Here is a 19,900-nt window from a genome sequence, read left to right as displayed (position 1 = left end):
TGTGTTTGTTTATTTGTTTGTTTTTCCAGGCATGACCGTATCGATCCAGTGGTCATAAAAAATGGCGAGAGGGCTCATTCAACGGAAATTAAAAGTTCTTGTGCCCTTTTTAAGTGACCAAAAAATTGGAGGGCAACTAGGCCCCCTTCCACGCTAATTTTTTTTCCAAAGTCACCCGATAAAAATTTTTGGATAGCCATTTTGTTCAGCACAGTCAAAAACCTGATAAATATGTCTTTGAGGATGACTTAATCCCCCACAATCCCCGGGCAAAGGGCTCGAAGTTATGAACTTTGCTCATTGTTTACATATAGTATTAGTTACTTGGAAGTCTGTAGACGTTTTCAGGAGGCATTTCTTCTGGTTTAAAGGGGGGTCGGAGGAGGAGGCTACTTGGGAGGATCTTTCCATGGAGGATATTTTCATGGGGGAAGGGCCATTTCTATGACGGGGGCCGCCGGATTTCCCGGCATTATTTAAAAGACGATCAGAAACTATGTAAAAAACAAGTTTTTTCAACAAATTAAGGAGCAACATTAAAACTTAAAACGAACAGAAAGTATTATGTATGTGAGGGGTTCTCCCCCTAGTCAATACCTCGTTCTTTAGGTTAAAGTCTTTTTAGTGCTTTCAAAAAAGCTATCTGTTCTAATTAAACGGCCTTTGTGATTCAGAGGTCATTCTTAAAGAATTGGAAGAAAATTCGAACTTCAGCGTAAAGAGAGAGATATTGAATAGGGGGAAACCCCTCATTTACATAATAAAAATATACGAATATAGAAGTTCGCTACGTAAGTTATTTCGTAAGATACGTCAGATCAAAATTTCGAAAAAATCAATTTAGCCAAAAAAAAAGCATAATTAATATGCAAATTTCATTTTAATTATTCATGTACGGTGAGCCAAAATCAAAGTTGCATTAATTCAAAAACGTTCCGAAAATAAATAAAAAACGATCATTATTTATACGAATAAATGAATTATTTAAAAAACGATCAGAAACTATGTAAAAAACAAGTTTTTTTAACTGAAAGTAAGGAGCGACATTAAACCTTAAAAAGAACAGAAAGTATTCCGTATATGGAAGGGGCTGTCCCCTCCTCAACGCATTGCTCTTTACGCTGAAGTTTTTTATTGTTTTAACAGATAGAGTTGTGAGAAAGAGTCAAACTTTAGCGTAAAGAGCAGAGTGCTGAGGAGGAGACAGCCCATTCCCTATACGGAATAAGTTCCGTTTGTTTTAAGTTTTAATGTCGCTCTTTACTTTCAGTTAACAAAACTTTTTATTTTATTTAACCAAACAGTTAGTGGTAACGAACTGTAAGGAGCGACCCGGCTCAATGGTAACCGATACTCTAGAAAACAGGATTTTGATACCAATAGATACATCAAAAGAATCAGATTTTAATGCTGATTTCAAATATATAAGTTTCATCAAGTTTAGTCCTACCTATCAAAAGTTACACGCCTAGGAGAATTTGGCTGATTTTCGGAAAAAGGGAGAAACGCCCCCTAAAATTTATAGAACCTTAATGGTCCTTAAAAATCACACCATCATATTCAGCGTATCAGAGAACCCTACTGTAGAGGTTTCAAGCACCTATCTACAAAATTTTTTAATTTTGTTTTTTTTGCCATAATAAATTTCAAGGATGGGTTTTTTTTTTTTTTTTTTTTTTTCAGGGGTGATCGTATCAACCCAGTGGTCCTAGAATATCGTGGGAGGGCTCATTGGAACGGAAATCAAAAATTCTAGTGCCCTTTTTAAGTGACCGAAAAAATGGAGGGCAACTAGGCCCCCTCCCACGCTCATTTTTTTCTCAAAGTCATCCGATCCAAGATTTTGAGATAGACATTTTACTCAGCATGGTCAAAAATATGTTAACTATGTCTTTTAGAATGACTTAATCCCCCGAAGTTCCCGGGGGGAGGGCTGAAAGTTATAAACTTTACCCAATGTTAACATATAGTATTGGTTATTGGGAAGTATATAGGCGTTTTCAGGGGGAATTTTATATGGTAGGTGGGGGGGGGGGTTCGGGGGTTATGTGGGAGAATCTTTACACGAAGGAAGTTTTCATGGGGGAAGGGACATTGCTATGAAGGGGGCCCCGGATTTCCCGAAATTATTTAAAAAAAAGATCAGAAATTAAATAAAAAAAAGTTTTTTAACTGAAAGTAAGGACCAACATCAAAACTTAAAACGAACAGAAAATATTACTTATGTGATTGGGTTTACCCTCTAGTCAATACCTCGCTCTTTAAGCCAAAGATTTTTTAGTACTTTCATAAGAGCTATTTATTCTAATTAACGGCCTTTGTGATTAAGGTATCATTTTTAAAGAATTGGAACAAAATCCGAACTTTAGCTTAAAGAGCAATGTATTGAATAGGGGGCAGTCCTCCTAATATACTTATTAAAAATCTATGAATACAGAAGTTCGTTACATAAGCTAATTCGTAAGTTACGTATATTTATTACTAATAAAAACGTTCGTAAATAAAATTAAACAAGTTTCGAGAAAGCCATTTAACCAAATAAAAGTAAAATTAATATGCAAGTTTTTTTTTAATTATTCATGTACGGTGATCCAAAATCTAAACCTGCATTAATTCAAAAACTTTAAAAATTAAATAAAAAAACAAGTTTTTTTAACTGAAAGTAAGGAACGACGTTAAAACTTAAAAAGAAAAGACATTACTCCTTATATGACAGGGGCTGTTCCCTATACAACGTCTTGCTATTTACGATAAAGTTTTAATTTATAAAAAATATTTTTTTTTGAAAAAATGATAAAATTTAGCTTAAAGAGCGAGGCGTTGAGGAGGGGAAAGCCCCTTTCATATACGGAATAGTTTCTGTCCGTTTTAAGTTTTAACGTCGTTCCTTACTTTCAGTTAAAAAAAACTTGTTTTTTTTTTAACTGAAAGTTAAAAAAAATAGTGCAAGTAGAGCAAAGCTAATAGTGCAAGTAGTACTCATGAGCCCGACCAGAGGTTAACAGAATTTCTGGAAAAACATGCTTTTTCGTAAAAACTATAAGAACTTGCTTACAAAACAAAGTAGCGCATTGCACCTGCAACACAGTTTCAAATGAAAGTGTGCCTGGGAGACCCTTTCCCAAATTTTATTTTCATTGCCCACAAGTAGTTTATATTAACTGCCGTCATTCTATTAGCGATTAAATGTAATTTGTTTTAATTTTAGGACCCTCGGGAATCTTTAATACTCAGTTTACGCCGTGCACTGACTGCACTTCAGATTGAAAATGAATATCTTCGGGCCCTAACAAATCTCAAGAAATCAAAGGAATTTCCAAATTCTCCAGAAGCTGTTCAACTTGTTGAGGGTAATTGAATTTTCTTTATTTTCCAAAAAAAATGTAATACGTGTTTTCCATTAGTTTTTTTTTAAGACCGTTAGAATGAAAGATAAAAAAAATGATTTCCAATTGTATTGAAAGATGTTTTGTGTTGCAGACCCCTATTGTGTAGTGTTTTGTTTTATTTTGTTATCATCGGCCTGTAGTTCGGTGGTCTGTAAGACGGTGGTGTGTCATCAGTGGACAAATAGATGCTGTAGATAAAGTTTTAAGAGAAGAACAGTGTAGTTTTAGGGGTTCCATTGCAACTGAACCCCGTGTGACTGACCCCCGTGAAATTGAACCTCCGTACAACTGAACCCTCGTATCACTGAAACCTCGTGCAACTGAGCCACATCTACCTGAACCTTCATACAACGGAGCCCCCTTGCAACTCAGCCCCTTTTAACTGAACATCCGTGTAACCGAACGCCCGTGCAACTGAACCCCCGTGCAACTGAACCCTCATATAACTGTACCCCCATGCAACTAAATCCCCATAACGGAGCCCCTTGCAACTCAGCTCCTTTTGACTGAACATCTGTGTAGCCGAGCCCCCATGCAACTGAACCCCCGTGCAACTGATCCCTCATGTAACTGTACACCCATGCAACTGAACCCCCATACTTGGTTTTTCAGTATACTACAAATGTTAGATAATATCTTGGGGTAAAACACAAGTTAGAATATTTAAATGTTCAAGCATGTTGGAATTGCTTGTTTTTTAAAGTCATGAAAAAAATACCTGTCAACATGATTCATAAAAAGATCTGTTTTGTTTTCGACGCTGATAGACTACAAGGTATGGATTTGAGAGAAACTTTCCAGGACCTGAAAATATTGAAGATGGATGCATTAATTTTAGGAAAATTGTTTGTGAAGTCGCTGATGATATCTTAGGGAAGAAAGTTATAAACACAGCTTTGAATATTAGTGAAAATGCTTTATGTATAATACAGATAAGGAGGGGCCTTTACAAGAATTATTTGACTGATTGATCAGTGATCATCACTCACAACGATAAATGATCACATGAAAATAAGAAGAATTTAAAGAAAGGGAAGAAAGCATTAAAATGTGAATTAAGGAGGTGTGAAGTGGAGGCCATGGGTAAAATTGCGAAAGATGTGGAAGCCAGACGGCATAGTAGTAATATCTTCTACTGGCATGTTAACAAATTGAGAGTGAATAGTCAATCTAGAATTGTCCCTGTTAAAGATAGGAAGCGGCACCGAAAAGGGCTAGTTACCGTAGCAGCAGTAGTAGTAGCTGTAGTAGTATTAGAGTATGTATATAGTACCTTTTGGTTAGTTCACCATCCCCATCAACATACCTGAAAGTCCCAACATAATGCTTAAATCCGTTTATAAGATATTACTGATACTGCCCTTTGCAACTGCATGCACATAGTGTTTTGATTTAGTTCAACTTCCTGATCAACATTCCCTGAAACTTTGATCTCAATACTGTTAATTTAATAGTAGTCGTATTAGTAGTAGAAATAGAAGACCATTAGCGAAGGTCCTGTCCTTGTATGTTATAACAGACAAATACATCAGAGTGATTAGTATTGTCTACGAGAATAACATTGCTACACATAAGGTAGGAAATGGGGCTAGGTGCTTGTTTTGTATTAAATCAGGATTTAAGCAGGATCAACTCATTCAAACGTACCTTCCAACCAGAGTTACGAAGCTTGGTTCCTAAATGGCAGGTTCCTAAATGGAGAACCCTACTGTAGAGGTTTCAAGCTCCTATCTGCAAAAATGTGGAACTTTGTATTTTTTGCCAGAAGAAAGATCACGGATACGTTTTTATTTTTTTATTTTTTTCCCCATTGGTGATCGTATCGACCCAGTGGTCCTAGAATATAGTGGGAGGGCTCATTCGAACTGAAATTAGAAGTTCTAGTGCCTTTTTTAAGTGACAAAAAAATGGAGGGCAACCAGGCCCCTTCTCATGCTCATTTTTTCCCAAAGTCATCCGATAAAAACTTTGAGATAGTCATTTTGTTCAACATGGTCGACAAATGCAATAACTATGTCTTTGAGGATGACTTAATCCCCCACAGTCCCCGGGGGAAGGACTTCAAGTTATGAACTTTGCTCAATGCATATAGTATTGGTTATTGGGAAGTATACAGACGTTTTCAGGGGGTATTTTTTCTGGTTGTGGGGGGGGGGGGAGGGGGGTGAGTCGTGGCGTATGTGGGAGGATCTTTCCATGGAGGAAGTTTTCATGGGGGAAAGGACATTGCCATGAAGTGGGAGCCGGATTTCACAGCACTTTCAACTATTAAAAGGGCACTAGCCCTTTGAATATCCAATCGAATGAGCCCTTTTTGAAGTTTCTACGACAACTTGTTCTATAAAAACCTTATATGCCCCAGGGGTATAACTTACAACCCTTGCCCTGAGGGCTGTGGGGAAGTTCCCTCCTCAAAAATATAATTTCTATCTGGAAATCAACTACGCTGAACAAAATGGCTATCTACAAATTTTGATTGGATGTGTTTGGGGATCACTTTCGACTATTAAAAAGGGCACTAGACCTTCGAATTTCCAATCGAATGGGCCCTTTTGAAGTTCCTACGACAAAGATTTCAATAAAAACTTATATGCCCCCATGGCATAACTTATAACCCTTGCCCTGAAGACTGTTGGTGGAGAGTCCTGCTCAAATGTATAATTTCCTGAACTATAAACTGCTTGGAACAAAATGGCTATCTCAAAATTTTGATTGGATGTGTTTGGGAAAATGGTGGAAGTAGAAGGGGGGGTGTTAGTTGCCTTCAAATTACTTTCGACTATTAAAAAGGGCACTAGCCATTTCAATTTACAATCGAATAAGCCCTTTTTGAAGTTTCTACGACAACGTGTTCTATAAGAACATTATATGCCCCCAAGGCATAACTTACAACCATTGCCCTAAGGGCTGTTGGGGGGTTATCATCCTCAAAGACCTAATTTTCAGAACTTAAAAATACGTTGAATAAAATGGTTATCTCAAAATTTTGACTGGATGTGTTTGGGGGAATGATGGGAGTGGGGGGGGGTCATTTGCCCTCCAATCACTTTCAACTATTAAAAAGGGTGTTAGCCCTTTGAATTTTCAATCGAATGAGCCTTTTTTTAAGTTTTTACGACAACGGCTTCTATAAAAACTTTATATGCCCCCAGGGCATAATCCCTTGCCCTGAAGGCGTTTGGGTAGTGTCCTCCTCAAAAACATAATTTCTATCTGGAAATCAACTACGCTGAACAAAATGACTATCTCAAAATTTTGATTGGATGTGTTTCGGGAAATGGTGAGCGTGGAAGGGGAATTAGTTGCCTTCCAATCACTTTCAACTATTAAAAAGGGCACAAGCCACTGCAATTTCCAATTGAATGAGCCCTTTTTGAGGTTTCTACGACAACTTCTTCGATACGAAGTGCCCTGCTCTAAAGGAAAAAAAAAATGATACATTGTGCCAACATCGTTCTTATATGCCCTCAGGGCAAACATTAAAACCCTTGCCCTGAGGGTTTTGGGGGAGTGTCCTTCTCAAAAACCTATTTTCTATCTGGAAATCAACTAGGCTGAACAAAATGGCTATCTCAAAGTTTTCATTGGATGTGTTTGGGGGAATGATGGGCGTTGCTGGGGGCTAGTTGCACTCCATTCACTTTCGACTATTAAAAAGGGCGCTAGTCTTTTGAATTTCTAATCGAATGAGCCTTTTTTAAAGTTTCTGCGACAACGCCTTCTATAAAAACCTTATATGCCCCCAGGGTATAACTTAAAACCCTTTCCCCGAGGGTTATGGGCGAGTATCCTCCTCAAAAACATATTTTCTATCTGGAAATCTACTACGCTGAACAAAATGGCTATCTTGAAATTTTGATTGGATATGTTTGAGGGAATGATGGGCGTTGGGGGGATAGTTGACCTCCAATCACTTTCGACTATTAAAAAGGGCACTAGCCATTCCAATTTCTAATCGGATGAGCCCTTTTCGAAGTTTCTACGACAACTCCTTCGATACGAAGTATGCCCTCAGGGCAAAACTTAAAACCCTTGCCCTGAGGATTGTGGGGAAGTGTCCTTCTCAAAAACACATTTTCAATCTGAAAATCAACTACGCTGAACAAAATGGCTATCTTAAAATTTTGATTAGATGAGTTTGGGGGAATGAGTGGCGTGGGGGGGCGAGTTATCCTCCAATCACTTTCGACTATTAAAAAGGGCAGTAGCCCTTTGAATGTCCAATCCAATGAACCTTTTTTGAAGTTTCTACGACAATACCTTCTATAAAAACTTATATGCCCCCAGGGCATAACTTTAAACCTTTGCCCAGAGGGTTTTGGGGGAGTGTCCTCCTCAAAAACATATTTTCTATCTGGAAATCAACTACGCTGAACAAAATGGCTATCTTGAAATTTTGAGTGGATATGTTTGATTGGATATACGAAGTACCCGGGTATGGAGGAAAAAAATAATAATACATTGTGGCAACATCGTTCTTCACTTAAGCAGCACTATTGCGCTGCCAATGATTACGTCGTAAAAATGCCATATTTTCGAAGCATCTCTACTCCTAAAACACTCGGAAATGGCAGCTTCTCACCTATAAATTTTTGGACCATAATTTATGAGTTTCATTTGCTAAAATGTAGCAGTTTTATCCTTGAACAATAAGTCTATAGCCTGTACCTGTAGTAACGCTGAATTAGGACCCTATTGATATATATTAAAAGGATCCCAATGATTTTGTCGGCAAAGCTGATCAAAGGTCGCTGCAACACTTCACGTTACCTAAATAACATAAATCTAGTTTACCTTCATTTTGGTTACTTTTAGGACTGGACCGAAGTAACTCTTTAGGTGGTTTTGTTGTATGATTTGTAAGGAATAGCCTTGTAGGTTGTTACAATATTTTGTTTGGAGTTTCTTTTGTATTTTACGGTTTTTATCTCTAGTTCCGTTTTGTCATTTGAAATGCACATTTTGTTTAATGTATCTTAGTCTCCAATTCCACTCTTCTTTTTCCTTTGAGCTGAGAACGGGTTTTGATTATGCTGGTGAAATGTCCATGCCAAATTTTCCCTCTTCGGATTCATCTTGCCTTAGATCCTTTGTCACGGTTCTTCATATTATTCTTCTTTTAAATTTTATTACGGCATATTGAGCACTGAAATCCCCCCCCCCCAAAAAAAAACCCACTAATATTGAAAATTCTCCTAAAGAACTTTCAATTCTTGGCTGAACATTTCCAATTACCCATACTTTCTTCTTTGATTTCAAGACGAAATAGTTAATATTGAAGATAAGCATTCCTAGAAAATGGGCTAGAGAGGTCATAGAAAAAAACTCTAATGTGAGATATGATAGATATATAGGAAACTTTCAACCTTATTCAAGGAATACTTAAAACTATGGGTTTATATAAGAGCCCCCGCTCTTTTTGCTCAACTTTATAGTGATATGCATTTATCGTTGCAATCAATGTGCAGCCACTTGCCTTTTAAACTATATAAATTGAAATATATACATATAGTTTAAAACAAATTTAATTTAATAAGGTCTTCTATTCCTGAGATATTGTTAAAAATACTCTCTATTTTATTCAAACGATCCTTTTTCTAGAGCGACTGTTGTTTATGCAATGGGAATAAAAGCTAAAAATTTAGTGCAAAGAGCAAGGTGTTTTGCAGTGGATCCCAAACACAATCAAAACACACCTTTTTCCTTATTGGCTGTGAAAAGGAAATACTAGAAATATCTAAAGAACGGTTGATTGTATCAGACGTCACATCGTTCGGGAAATGTTTAGGGGTATTTTCAACTAATTCAAAAGACACTATGTACATCTAGTTTTGCAAGAAGACGTATCTGAAATATGTCAAGAATCGCTAAGGGTATTAAGTGAACTTTCAGGACATGTTGAGGGGTATGTTGAAAAAAGATTGGTGTGTAGCAAGTCTCCCTTCTATGCCTTTTTTAGCTGCAATCTCCCCAAAGGCATCTGATCAAGATTCGCTATATACATTAGCAAAGTTTAGAGACTTTCAACACAGATATTTGTCACTCAACGTTCAGAATCAGTCTGATTTATCTGAAAGAAGTTGAAATAAATCTGGCTTTAATGTTTTGGAATATATATTTTTGTGACAACAAAAGAGAGCTTTTTAATGAATGAACTTGACAGGCATTTATATCATGACTTTAAAAAACGAACTATTCCAAAAAGGTTGAACATTTAAAGATTCTAACTTGTGTAATACCCCATGAAATTGCCACACATTTGTAAAATATTGGAAAACTGAGTACGGGGTTTCAGTTGCACGGGTGTTTACTTACACTGAGGTTCGGGTGCACGGGGGTTCAGTTGCACGGGGTTCAGTTTCATGGGAGTTTAGTTAAACGGGTTTGAGTTACCCAGTGGTTCAGTCAAATGGGGTTCAGTTGTACGATGGATTAGTTACATGAGGGTTCAGTTGCATGGGGTTCAGTTGCTCGGAGGTACAGTTACAGGGGACTTGGTTGCCGGGGGTTCAGCTGCACGAGGACTCAGTTACACGCACACCAGTTTTAAGAAGCGTGGAGGATGCGTCGACCAAATTTCAGCTCTTAGATTGATAGTTGAGAAGTGTCTGAGTCATCAAACCCCTTTATTTTTCAGTTTTATAGATTATGAGCAAGAATATGATTCAGCTGATAGAAGAGCATTAGCGAAGGTCCTGTCCTTGTATGATATAACAGACAAATACATCAGAGTGATTAGCATTGTCTACGAGAATAACATTGCTATACTTAAGGTAGGAAATGGGGCTAGGTGCTTGTTTTGTATTAAATCAGGATTTAAGCAGGATCAACTCATTCAAATTCTAAGCAAGGTGTTTATATTAGTCTGCAAGACGTACCTTCCAACCAGAGTTACGAGGCTTGGTTCCTAAATGGTAGGTTTCTAAATGGAGAACCCTACTGTAGAGGTTTCAAGCTCCTATCAGAGGCAACGCTATAGCGTTGCCTATAGTGAAGGCCATACGGCTCCAATGTGTTATTATTATTATTTTTTTTTCCAGAGGCACTTCATATGGAAGGGGTTGTCGTAGAAGCTTCAAAGGGGGCTCATTCGATTGGAAATCGAGAGTTCTAGTGCCCTTTTTAATAGTATAAAATGATTGGATGGCAACTAGGAGGGCACATCCAATCAAAATTTTGAGATAGCCATTTTGTTCAGCGTAGTTGGTTTCCAGATAGAAAATATATTTTTGCGGAGGACACTCCCCCACAACCCTCAGGGCAAGGGTTTTAAGTTATGCCCTGGGGGCATATAAGGTTTTTTATAGAAGGCGTTGTCGTAGAAACTTAAAACAGGCTCAATCGATTGAAAATTAAAGGGCTAGTGCCCTTTTTAATAGTCAAAAGTGATTGGAGTGTAACTAGCCCCCCTCCCCCTCCACCAAGCCCATCATTTCCCCAAATACATCCAGTCAAAATTTTGAGATAGCCATTTTGTTCAGCGTAATTTATATCCAGATGGAAAATATATTTTTGAGGAGGACACTCCCCCACAACACTCAGGGTAAGGGTTTTAAGTTATACCCTGGGGGCAAATATGGTTTTTATAGAAGGCGTTGTCGTAGAAACTTCAAAAAAGGCTCATTCGATTGGAAATTAAAGGGTTAGTGCCCTTTTTAATAGTCGAAACTGATTGGAGGTCAACTAGCCCCCCCCCCCCCCCCACGCCCATTCTTCCCCCAAAACACATCCAATCAAAATTTTGAGATAGCCATTTTGTTCAGCGTAGTTGATTTCCAGATAGAAAATATGTTTTTGAGGAGGACACTCCCCCACAACCCTTAGGGCAAGGGTTTTAACTTAAGCCCTGGGGGCATCTAAGGTTTTTATAGAAGGCGTTTTCGTAGAAACTTCAAAACAGGCTCATTCGATTGAAAATTAAAGGGGTAGTGCCCTTTTAATAGTCGAAAGTGATTGGAGTGTAACTAGCCCCCCCCCCACGCCGATCATTTCCCCAAACTCATCCAATAAAAATTTTTAGATAGTCATTTTGTTCAGCGTAGTTTATTCCAGATAGAAAATGCGTTTTTGAGGAGGACACTCCCCCACAACCCGCAGGGCAGGGGTTTCAAGATATGCCCTGGGGGCATATAAGGTTTTCATATAAGGAGTTGTCGTAGAAACTTCAAAACAGACTCATTCGATTGGAAATTAAAGGGCTAGTGCCCTTTTGAAGAGTCGAAAGTGATTGGAGGGCAACTAGCCCCCCCCCCTCCCAACGGCCATCCTTCCCCCAAACACATCCAATAAAAATTTTGAGATAGCCATTTTTGTTCAGCGTAGTTGATTTCCAGATAGAAAATATGTTTTTTAGGAGTACACTCCCCCACAACCTTCAGGGCAAGGGTTTTAAGATATGACCTGGGGGCATATAAGGTTCTTATAGAAGGTGTTGTCGTAGAAACTTAAAAAAATGCTCATTCGATTGGAAATTCAAAGGGGTAATGCCCTTTTTAATAGTCGAAAGTGATTGGAGGGCAACTAGCCCCCCCACGCCCATCATTCCCCCAAATACATCCAAGCAAAATTTTTAGATAGTCATTTTGTTCAGCTTAGTTGATTTCCAGATAGAGAATATTTTTTTGAGGAGGACCATGACCCACAACCCTCAGGGCAAGGGTTGTAATTTGTACCCAAGGGGTATATGAGGTTCTTATAGAAGGAGGTGTCGTAGAGACTTCAAAAAAGGCTAATTCAATTGGAAATTCAAAGGGCTAGTTCCCTTTTAAGTTTTAGAAAGTGATTGGAGGGTAAATAATCACTCTCTCAGTTTCAACATTTCCCCAAACACATCCAATCAAAATTTTGATTTACCATTTTATTATACGTAGTTTTTAAGGTACAGAAATTAGGTTTTGGAGGATGACAATTCCCTCGCAGCCATCAGGGCAAGAGCTTTAATGTAAGGATTCTCAGAATCCTTCTCATTATTTCTTATGGAAGGGGTGCTTGTATAAACTTTGGAGACGTCTCATATGACTGAAAATTGAAAGTTCTTGTTCACTTTTTAAGAGTCAAAAGATATTGGTGGGTTAATCGCCTCCCCCCCCCTCCTCCTCCACGCCCTAAATGCATCCGGTAAAAATTTTGAGATTGACATTTTGTTAAAATAGTTCAAAGTTCTGATAACAAAAAACTCCGGTGTCGACACAGCCCACCAGGGCCCGGGGATAGGCGTTGTAAGTTATGCCCTGGGGCATAACTTATTAAAAGGGGTTTTTAACTTATGGAAAGAGGTTTTGTATGGGAAGAATACATAGGAAATGTATTATAATTATCCAATTATAAAGTTAAAATACCTACTCTGAGATAGATGAGTAGGAATGACCTAATGACTCCAAACCCACACCACTGCTGCCATCTACAATTTAGTATAACGCTGACGGTACATAATTTATTCAAGGATTATCGATGCACGAAGAGGAGGGAATTTCTGAGAATTTGATTTGCATAATTGAGGGGAATGTATTGATCGACTCGAGGGGAATTTATCTGTTGTTTCTAAGAGGAATTATTGATTCTAACGAAAGGGGAATTGATCTCCGGGACAAAGTTTGCACATGCGCATTGACGGGGGGAAGAGATGTATTGATCTATGGTAAGAGGGGGGAAATGAATTTCTGAGAAATTGATTTACATAATCGGTGGGGAGAATGTATTGATCTAGGACTCGAGGGGAAGTGAATTTCTGGGAAATTGAATTACATAATCGGTGGGGAGAATGTATTTATCCGATAACGGGAAACAGGATCACGTGTCTCCTTTTAAGCCAATCAGGGAGTCGGTTACATCTCCTACTAAATCAATCAGGGAGTCGGTTACATATGGTTTTCCATTACATCACAATTCGCCCCTGAGATTTCTTATGTAATGGACATGCGTTGTGATTAAACATTCAGAAAGTTCCAAGACACAATGGACAAAACATTGGATATTATCGACCTTGAAACTTTGGCTATAGCGATTTATAATGTGAGTTCTGTTTAGTAAATTTTCAGTTTATTTTCAAATAAAATCATTTTACATAGCCCCCACTATATATTCAAATTCAGGTAACCCCCCCCCCCCACACACACAATACAAACTCCACTATATGTTGTTTATACTTGATAGAAAGTGTAAAATATGTTCTTTTTTACCTTGTAAACCTCCCCTCTCCCCCCACCCCCCCTCTCTGCTTATGACTAATTCTTCCAAAAGAAATATCTATGTTTTTTAACTTTCCTTTCGACAGCCAACTTTCCGTTAATCCCTTAGCTATTAAGCTCCTATGGTTGGACTTACAAATTTCTCGCAGTTTTAAATAGCTGATAATTAGCTGACACCCCACAATTGCACTTCCTGCTTGTTAATCCTTACGTTAGCGGCTTAGTCAAAAGGTTTCGCAGAAAAAAGGATACTTTTGATCAAATTAACATCATAGCTTCTTCATCGCAAATTTTACTTTTGCTTTACTGAAAAGGGAGAGGGGCTTTCTTCTGTAAAAAGAGGGGGGATTGTTAAGAGGGGATGGGTTTCAGTTTCATGTAATATTCATTTTCCATTTTTAGTACTCAGTGTTTATATAGGGAGAGGGGTTTAGGGTTGCAATGCCTAAAATGGGGGGGAGTGGGTTTCTTTGCGATAAATGCTTTCTAGACCAAATTATGGTTAGGGGGTGGGGGTACTAATTTTTTTTCTGTAAAAAAGGGAAACATTTTTCCATACTAAATTTTTTCTTCTTTTTAAGGAAAATTATGAAGAATGCGTGACCCCTCCAAGAAAGAGGGCAAGGATTAATGTTGCTACTCCTTTAAGACCATCAGTTATCAAATACACTGGCCCATTCAACCCACATATCGGCTATTCAAGACCGACGCTGCCTGCACAAGCCGCAGCCCAATCTGCACAAGAACGTAACGCCGCCGGCCCGTCTGCCCTCCATTATGCGTTGCCTGGGCCTTCAAGAGCTACGCCACCTACACAAAGTCAGGAGGTGGCCCTCCAGCATGCTATGCCAGGGCCTTCAGGCGCACAAGTGCATCCGGAATATAAAAATGTAAGCATTTTTACTTGGTCATAGAAATATCTAAACAAACCCATTTTTCAACACTGTAAAAGTGTGTCAGAGATATTAAAATGTTATTTTCGCTATAATCCCCCCCCCACACCCTATCTTTTCAATTTTTCTGCTCCCCCTCCCTCAGAGATACCTAAATATAATGTTATTTTTTTGCTTGTCAAAGAAACCGCTTTTTTCTAATCTTTTCTATTTTCTCTGCCCACTGTAGACATATTCGCTATCTTTTCAGCCACATGATAATATTTTTAGCTAAGTACTAGTTTACTGTTAGAGAGTCCTTTATCTCACCATTTGAAACGTACTGTTGCTATTTTTCGCTATGATATTATAGTTTTAAGGGACATAGAAGTCATTTCATCACAGTAAAAGCGTGTCAGAGATATTAAAAGAAACTGTTCCCCCTTTTAAATCAGGTCAATTATTGTATACATTCAGTCTGCTTATTTCTCATAGTGAAGCCAAGAAAGGTACTATATTCCGATCATAATTTCCTCATAGTATAATCTTTGCGTTATAAACTACATTATTTAAAAACAATTTTCTATTGGAAAGAGTTGTATATAGACAGAAAGGGATAGGCTACCTAGTAAAGACCCCGTTTTTTTTCTGACGCAAAAATAGAGTATTAATATGAATTTTTTTTTTAGGAAATGTTTGAACAAAATCAAAACCTTCTATGTCATCTTTTAGATTGTATTAAATTGGAACTTCCAGAATATACATATAGAGTAGGGAACTAAATGCTACTGCTAAGCGCGTTTTTAAATAATAGTCCAATTTTTTAAAATAGGGATAATTTAGACACTTTGAAAATAAGCTGTTTTTCTTTTATAGGTTGTTCTGGTTCCGTATTCGCCATCGATTGAAGAAGAAAATATGTCTATGGAGTTCAACAATGAAGCATATCCTATCAATGAAGCATCGCTGATCAATGAAGCATTGCCTATCAATGAATGGTATGACAACACCATGGAAATACCAGATAATATTGATGAGTTTTTAGCCGATTATTTTAATGTAGATAATAGCACAGTTGGGCAGGGAGACTTGAGTCCAAACACATTACAGATTTTAGAGGATTTTACCAATGAATTAACATGGAACCCTCCCCCCACTGATTACATACTTCCACTTCGAACAACTAAAGTGACTTCCCACGGCTCTATTATTGAACAATGCGGGGGAGGGAATGGTGATAATATACATGAAGAGGAGGATGGAATGTCTTCAAACAATCCTATTGATGAACAATGTGGGGGAGGGGGTGGTGATAATTTACAAGAGGAGGAGGTGGGGGAAGGTAATATCCAATTGACATCATTTCCTGAGTATCAGCTGTCAAATACGATTTTAAATACAATAGTTGTCTACACTGCAACTTTTGGAGATCCCTTTAATTCGCTTTTGGGTGGTACTTTTGTGTTTGACCCTGTAGAAATTGTTCATGAATATGTAGATAGAATTTGTGCACTGCTAGAAAACCAGATTCAGTTGTGGGGATGAGTTAGGGATTCAATTAAGGTTTCTATTGTTCTAAAGGTGTTTTATTTAAATGAGGGAAAGAGTGAGGTTTACCATCATTATGTACATACCGAGATTTGAGTGGTCTATCAACATTTAGAGAATTTTGAGGGTGTTTTTTCAGAGTGGATATGCCATATTATTAAGCATCTTGAGAATTTTAACGAAAACGGTAGTGGGTCTGTAGTTCTTTATGTTGAAAATTTAAGCGTTAATATCTGTAAATTTAAAAAAGATTTTATTTTAAGAGGGGGTAGGTGGGGCGTCCGAGAGGGATACAGTTTTAACATATAATCACGATTTAGAAGGTTGTCAAGGTGTACAGCAAATCCACTTTGAAACAGACCAAAAATGTTTCAAGTACGCTCTCCTCATATCAGCATTCGAGCCTCTAGCACATCACGCGACCAAGACGAATTTAGACAATTGGGCTGTACATGGGAAGGAGGGGTCCGATTTTCCCATTGTAGATTTCACTTGGTTAGAGGGGAAATACCTAGTAACGCTCAGGTCTATTGATATTTTTGAAAAGGGCCAATGCCCATTTAAATATCGGCGTTACAGTGGTTCAATATGAAACTGAATTTGAGGATGGGGTTCGTTCTAAAAAGAAGGGGATGATGTTCCCAGTAATAGGCCCGTCGATTGAATTGGTGAAACACTGGGTATGGCTGTTGTATACACCACCTAGTGACCCCAATGCAATTGGCCATTTCAACCCAATTATAGACATCAGTAGAGTTCTGGGAGGGGGTAAGAAAATGGGGGTATGTTTCTACTGTCCAACATGCCTGTCACGATTTCGTAGCGATTTCAAACTACGGGATCATATGAAACATTTTAGAAGGCATGGCTACCAGTCAGTGGAAACGGTTTCAGGGAATATGGCCATTTTACGTTTTAAAAATTTTCAAAACACCCTACTCTAGAGCAATAAAATCTTTTTAGATTATGAAGCGAAGTTAGTGGAAGTGAACGATCTTCGATTTCCAAATCGAATCAAAGAACATCGAGCTATTGCAGTCTCCTACGCCCACGCGCAAAGAGACAGTTCTAACACTATGCAGTTGTTAGAAATAGTTGAAACGTTGGATGAGAGAGAGTGCATGGTCAAGGCACTGACTAAATTAATTGGCACCGCTAATGGCGCTATTTCTTTTTTGAGAAATACACATTACACAATGGTGTTGTCTGCAGAGGATCGTCCAATGATTAAAAATCAAAAAATATGTTGTGTTTGTAAGGGGGAGTTTGAAGAGGGGGATAAGGGGAAATGGGCTAGAGGGAAAAGAGGGGGAAGGGAAAAGTCAGAGACCACAATCACTTGTGGCTGGAAATTTCATCTGGGGGTAGTAATTTTAGAGGGGTAGCACATCAATCATGCAACATAAACGTTAGCCAGCAGTTTTTTATTCCAGTTTTTATTCATAATTCAAATTATGATTTAAAATTTTTTTTACCGGCACTGGCACGTATGCACAGGGAGGAAGGGGGAGTAGATAGTCCATGGGTAAATAATTCATTTACCTATAACATCATTCCCAAATCAGCAGAGAAGCTAGTGATTCTCGAGTTGAAATAGCAGGTAGTAAATAATGGGCATACATGCTGGAATAAAATCAGATTTTTAGATTCTTTTAGTTTTTTTCTCAAGGCATTGAGTCAATTGATTCAAGTGCAGAAAAGTGACAATTTTGATGGTTTTCCTTTGCTTAAACAGCACTTTCCAGAGAGTGAAATGTATGACCTATTGACCTGTAAAGGTGTATATGCATACGACTATTACTGTTCTGGCGCTCGCTTAAGCGAGGGGAAACTACCTCCAATTGAAGCTTTCTGTAATTCACTCACCAACAACGAATGCACAGCCGAGGAATACGAATTTGCCAAGAAGGTGTAGGCTCAGGGAAATTGTAAAAATGGGTGAGATCATTGTAGACTGTACTTGGCCAGTGACGTTTTAACTCTGTTGTATATTGTCTGTAAGAGCAAAAATCAAATCAATTCAGATTTTGGAATAGGTATAGGATGTTATATTTCCACGCTACATTAAGTTTAGGACTTGATTATAAAAAGCATTTGGAAATAAATTGGCTTGATCACTTTGGTATATCAAAACCTTTTTGTATAAGGAACTTTAAGGGTTGGGTACGTTTTTCATGGAGATTATGTTTTGTCAACCGATCCAAGTAGACAAAACAACACTGGTGCAAAGTCAAACGAAGTTTTCATGGACATGAACTCATTGTACCCCTTGACAATGTCTCACTACTCTTTGCCGTGTGGGAACTATATATGGCTTGAGAATGCTTGTGAGTTCCCCGACATTAACACCGTCGAGGACAATGGGCGACAAGGATGGTTCTTTGAAATTGATGGTCACATTCCATTGGCGCTTCATGATTCAGTCAGAGATTTTCGTTTTCCCTGTATCAATCGACCAGTGACCAGGGACTCACTGAGCCCCTACAATCGATCATTGGTTGAGGATATGGGGATGCACTGGCTCCCTCTAAGCAAAAACTGATTGCAGATCTGGACCCTAAAGAGAATTTCGTTGTTCATCATGTGCTTTTGCACTCGATGGTGAACAATGGTTTCAAAATCACCAAAATACATAGGGTCCTGCAATTCAGTCAAAAGCCCTACATAAAGACGTTTATCGATACTTTTGTTGATAAACGCTCTCGAGAAAACACCAAAGTAGAGAAGGAAATGTACAAACTCATTCTAAATTCAGCGTTTGGCAAAATGTGTGAAAGCGTACGGAACAGATCTCGTTGCGACGTCGTTACTGACCCTCAAGAATGTGCACGGAATATTGCTGACCCCAATTTTGCAATGTTCATGAGCATAGAGGAGGGCATGGTTCTTCTACACAGAAAAAAGAGAAATGTGGTACTGAACAAGAATATAGCAGGAGGTAGTTCGGTACTTGAAATTTCCATGAAGCTCATGTTGTCGTTTTTTTACAATGTGTGCAAGGTGCAATGGCCACGGGAGGGGGAGGTTTAAGTTTATTATGGGGATATAGATTCTCTGCTGTTAAACGTAAAAACCGGGGATTTATTGGGAGATTTAGAAAATGGGGAACACATCAGCTCGCGGATGGATTTCACCAACTGGAATCCATCCCTCTACCCCGAGTTGGTGAAACGTCAGGCCCTTAACCAGCTACTAATGTTAAAATCAGAGACGGGGAGTGATTTGATATCCAGGGGGGTGTTCCCGGGTCCTAAAGTATATTGCGTGGAAACACATAACAGGGATGTAAAACAGGCGTGTAAAGGGGTGTCTACACATTTTGTAAAGAACAATTTCAACATGAGTGAGCACAGAGACTGTGTAGAAAGTAGCCTAGTGCCGAGAGCACAAGTGCTTGCAATTCGCTCTCTACAGTATAAAAATTATACTGTAAGAGTGGAAAAGAATGCAATCTCATGTATATCCGACAAAGTCTTTGTGCTCGAGAATGGTGTAAATGTACTACCCCATGGCCACTACCGTATTTCAGACCGGGTTGAATGCATAAACTATCGCAATCAACTTGGTCTGGATAAATTAACCTGAATGCTCTAACCACTAACCCAAACCTTTCATATATCCAACCTAACTCAACCTGCAGTGACGGCGACTATTGTATACAGTTTTTCCCCTGAGGGAGAGTGGGGGTCTCACCCACGACCGGCTTTCGGCCCCGCTGCTCCCGGGGGGGCGGGGTCCCGCCCGCGGTCGGCTTTCGGCCCTGCGGCTCCCTGGAGGGTGGAGGGTATTACATTCATAATGTTCAACTGTGCTATTTTAAGTTCATGTTCCAAATGGTTTTTTTCAAGTGCTGTTGTATAAAAAGTGTGCTAATGTACAAAAAGTGATGTTGTACAAATAGTGA

At 38.6% G+C, this 19,900-nt stretch overlaps 1 protein-coding gene across 1 annotated transcript in view; it reads left to right on the top strand.

Annotated features, from left to right (window-relative positions):
- Nucleotides 1–19,900, top strand: part of LOC148954502 (kinesin-like protein KIF17) — a 186,284-nt gene that overhangs the window by 150,502 nt on the left and 15,882 nt on the right. Inside the window, exons 12-14 of the mRNA XM_089086301.1 lie at nucleotides 3,209–3,350; nucleotides 10,059–10,162; nucleotides 10,799–10,821. Coding sequence (XP_088942427.1) covers nucleotides 3,209–3,350; nucleotides 10,059–10,162; nucleotides 10,799–10,821 — 269 coding nt within the window. The remainder of the gene's footprint in view (nucleotides 1–3,208; nucleotides 3,351–10,058; nucleotides 10,163–10,798; nucleotides 10,822–19,900) is intronic.

The sequence above is a fragment of the Artemia sp. Qi Xiang Cuo genome, chromosome 3 (genome assembly GCF_049724085.1).
Source record: "Artemia sp. Qi Xiang Cuo chromosome 3, ASM4972408v1, whole genome shotgun sequence".
Classification (NCBI taxonomy): Eukaryota; Metazoa; Arthropoda; class Branchiopoda; order Anostraca; family Artemiidae; genus Artemia; species Artemia sp. Qi Xiang Cuo.
This window is presented reverse-complemented; position numbering and strand designations above follow the sequence as displayed.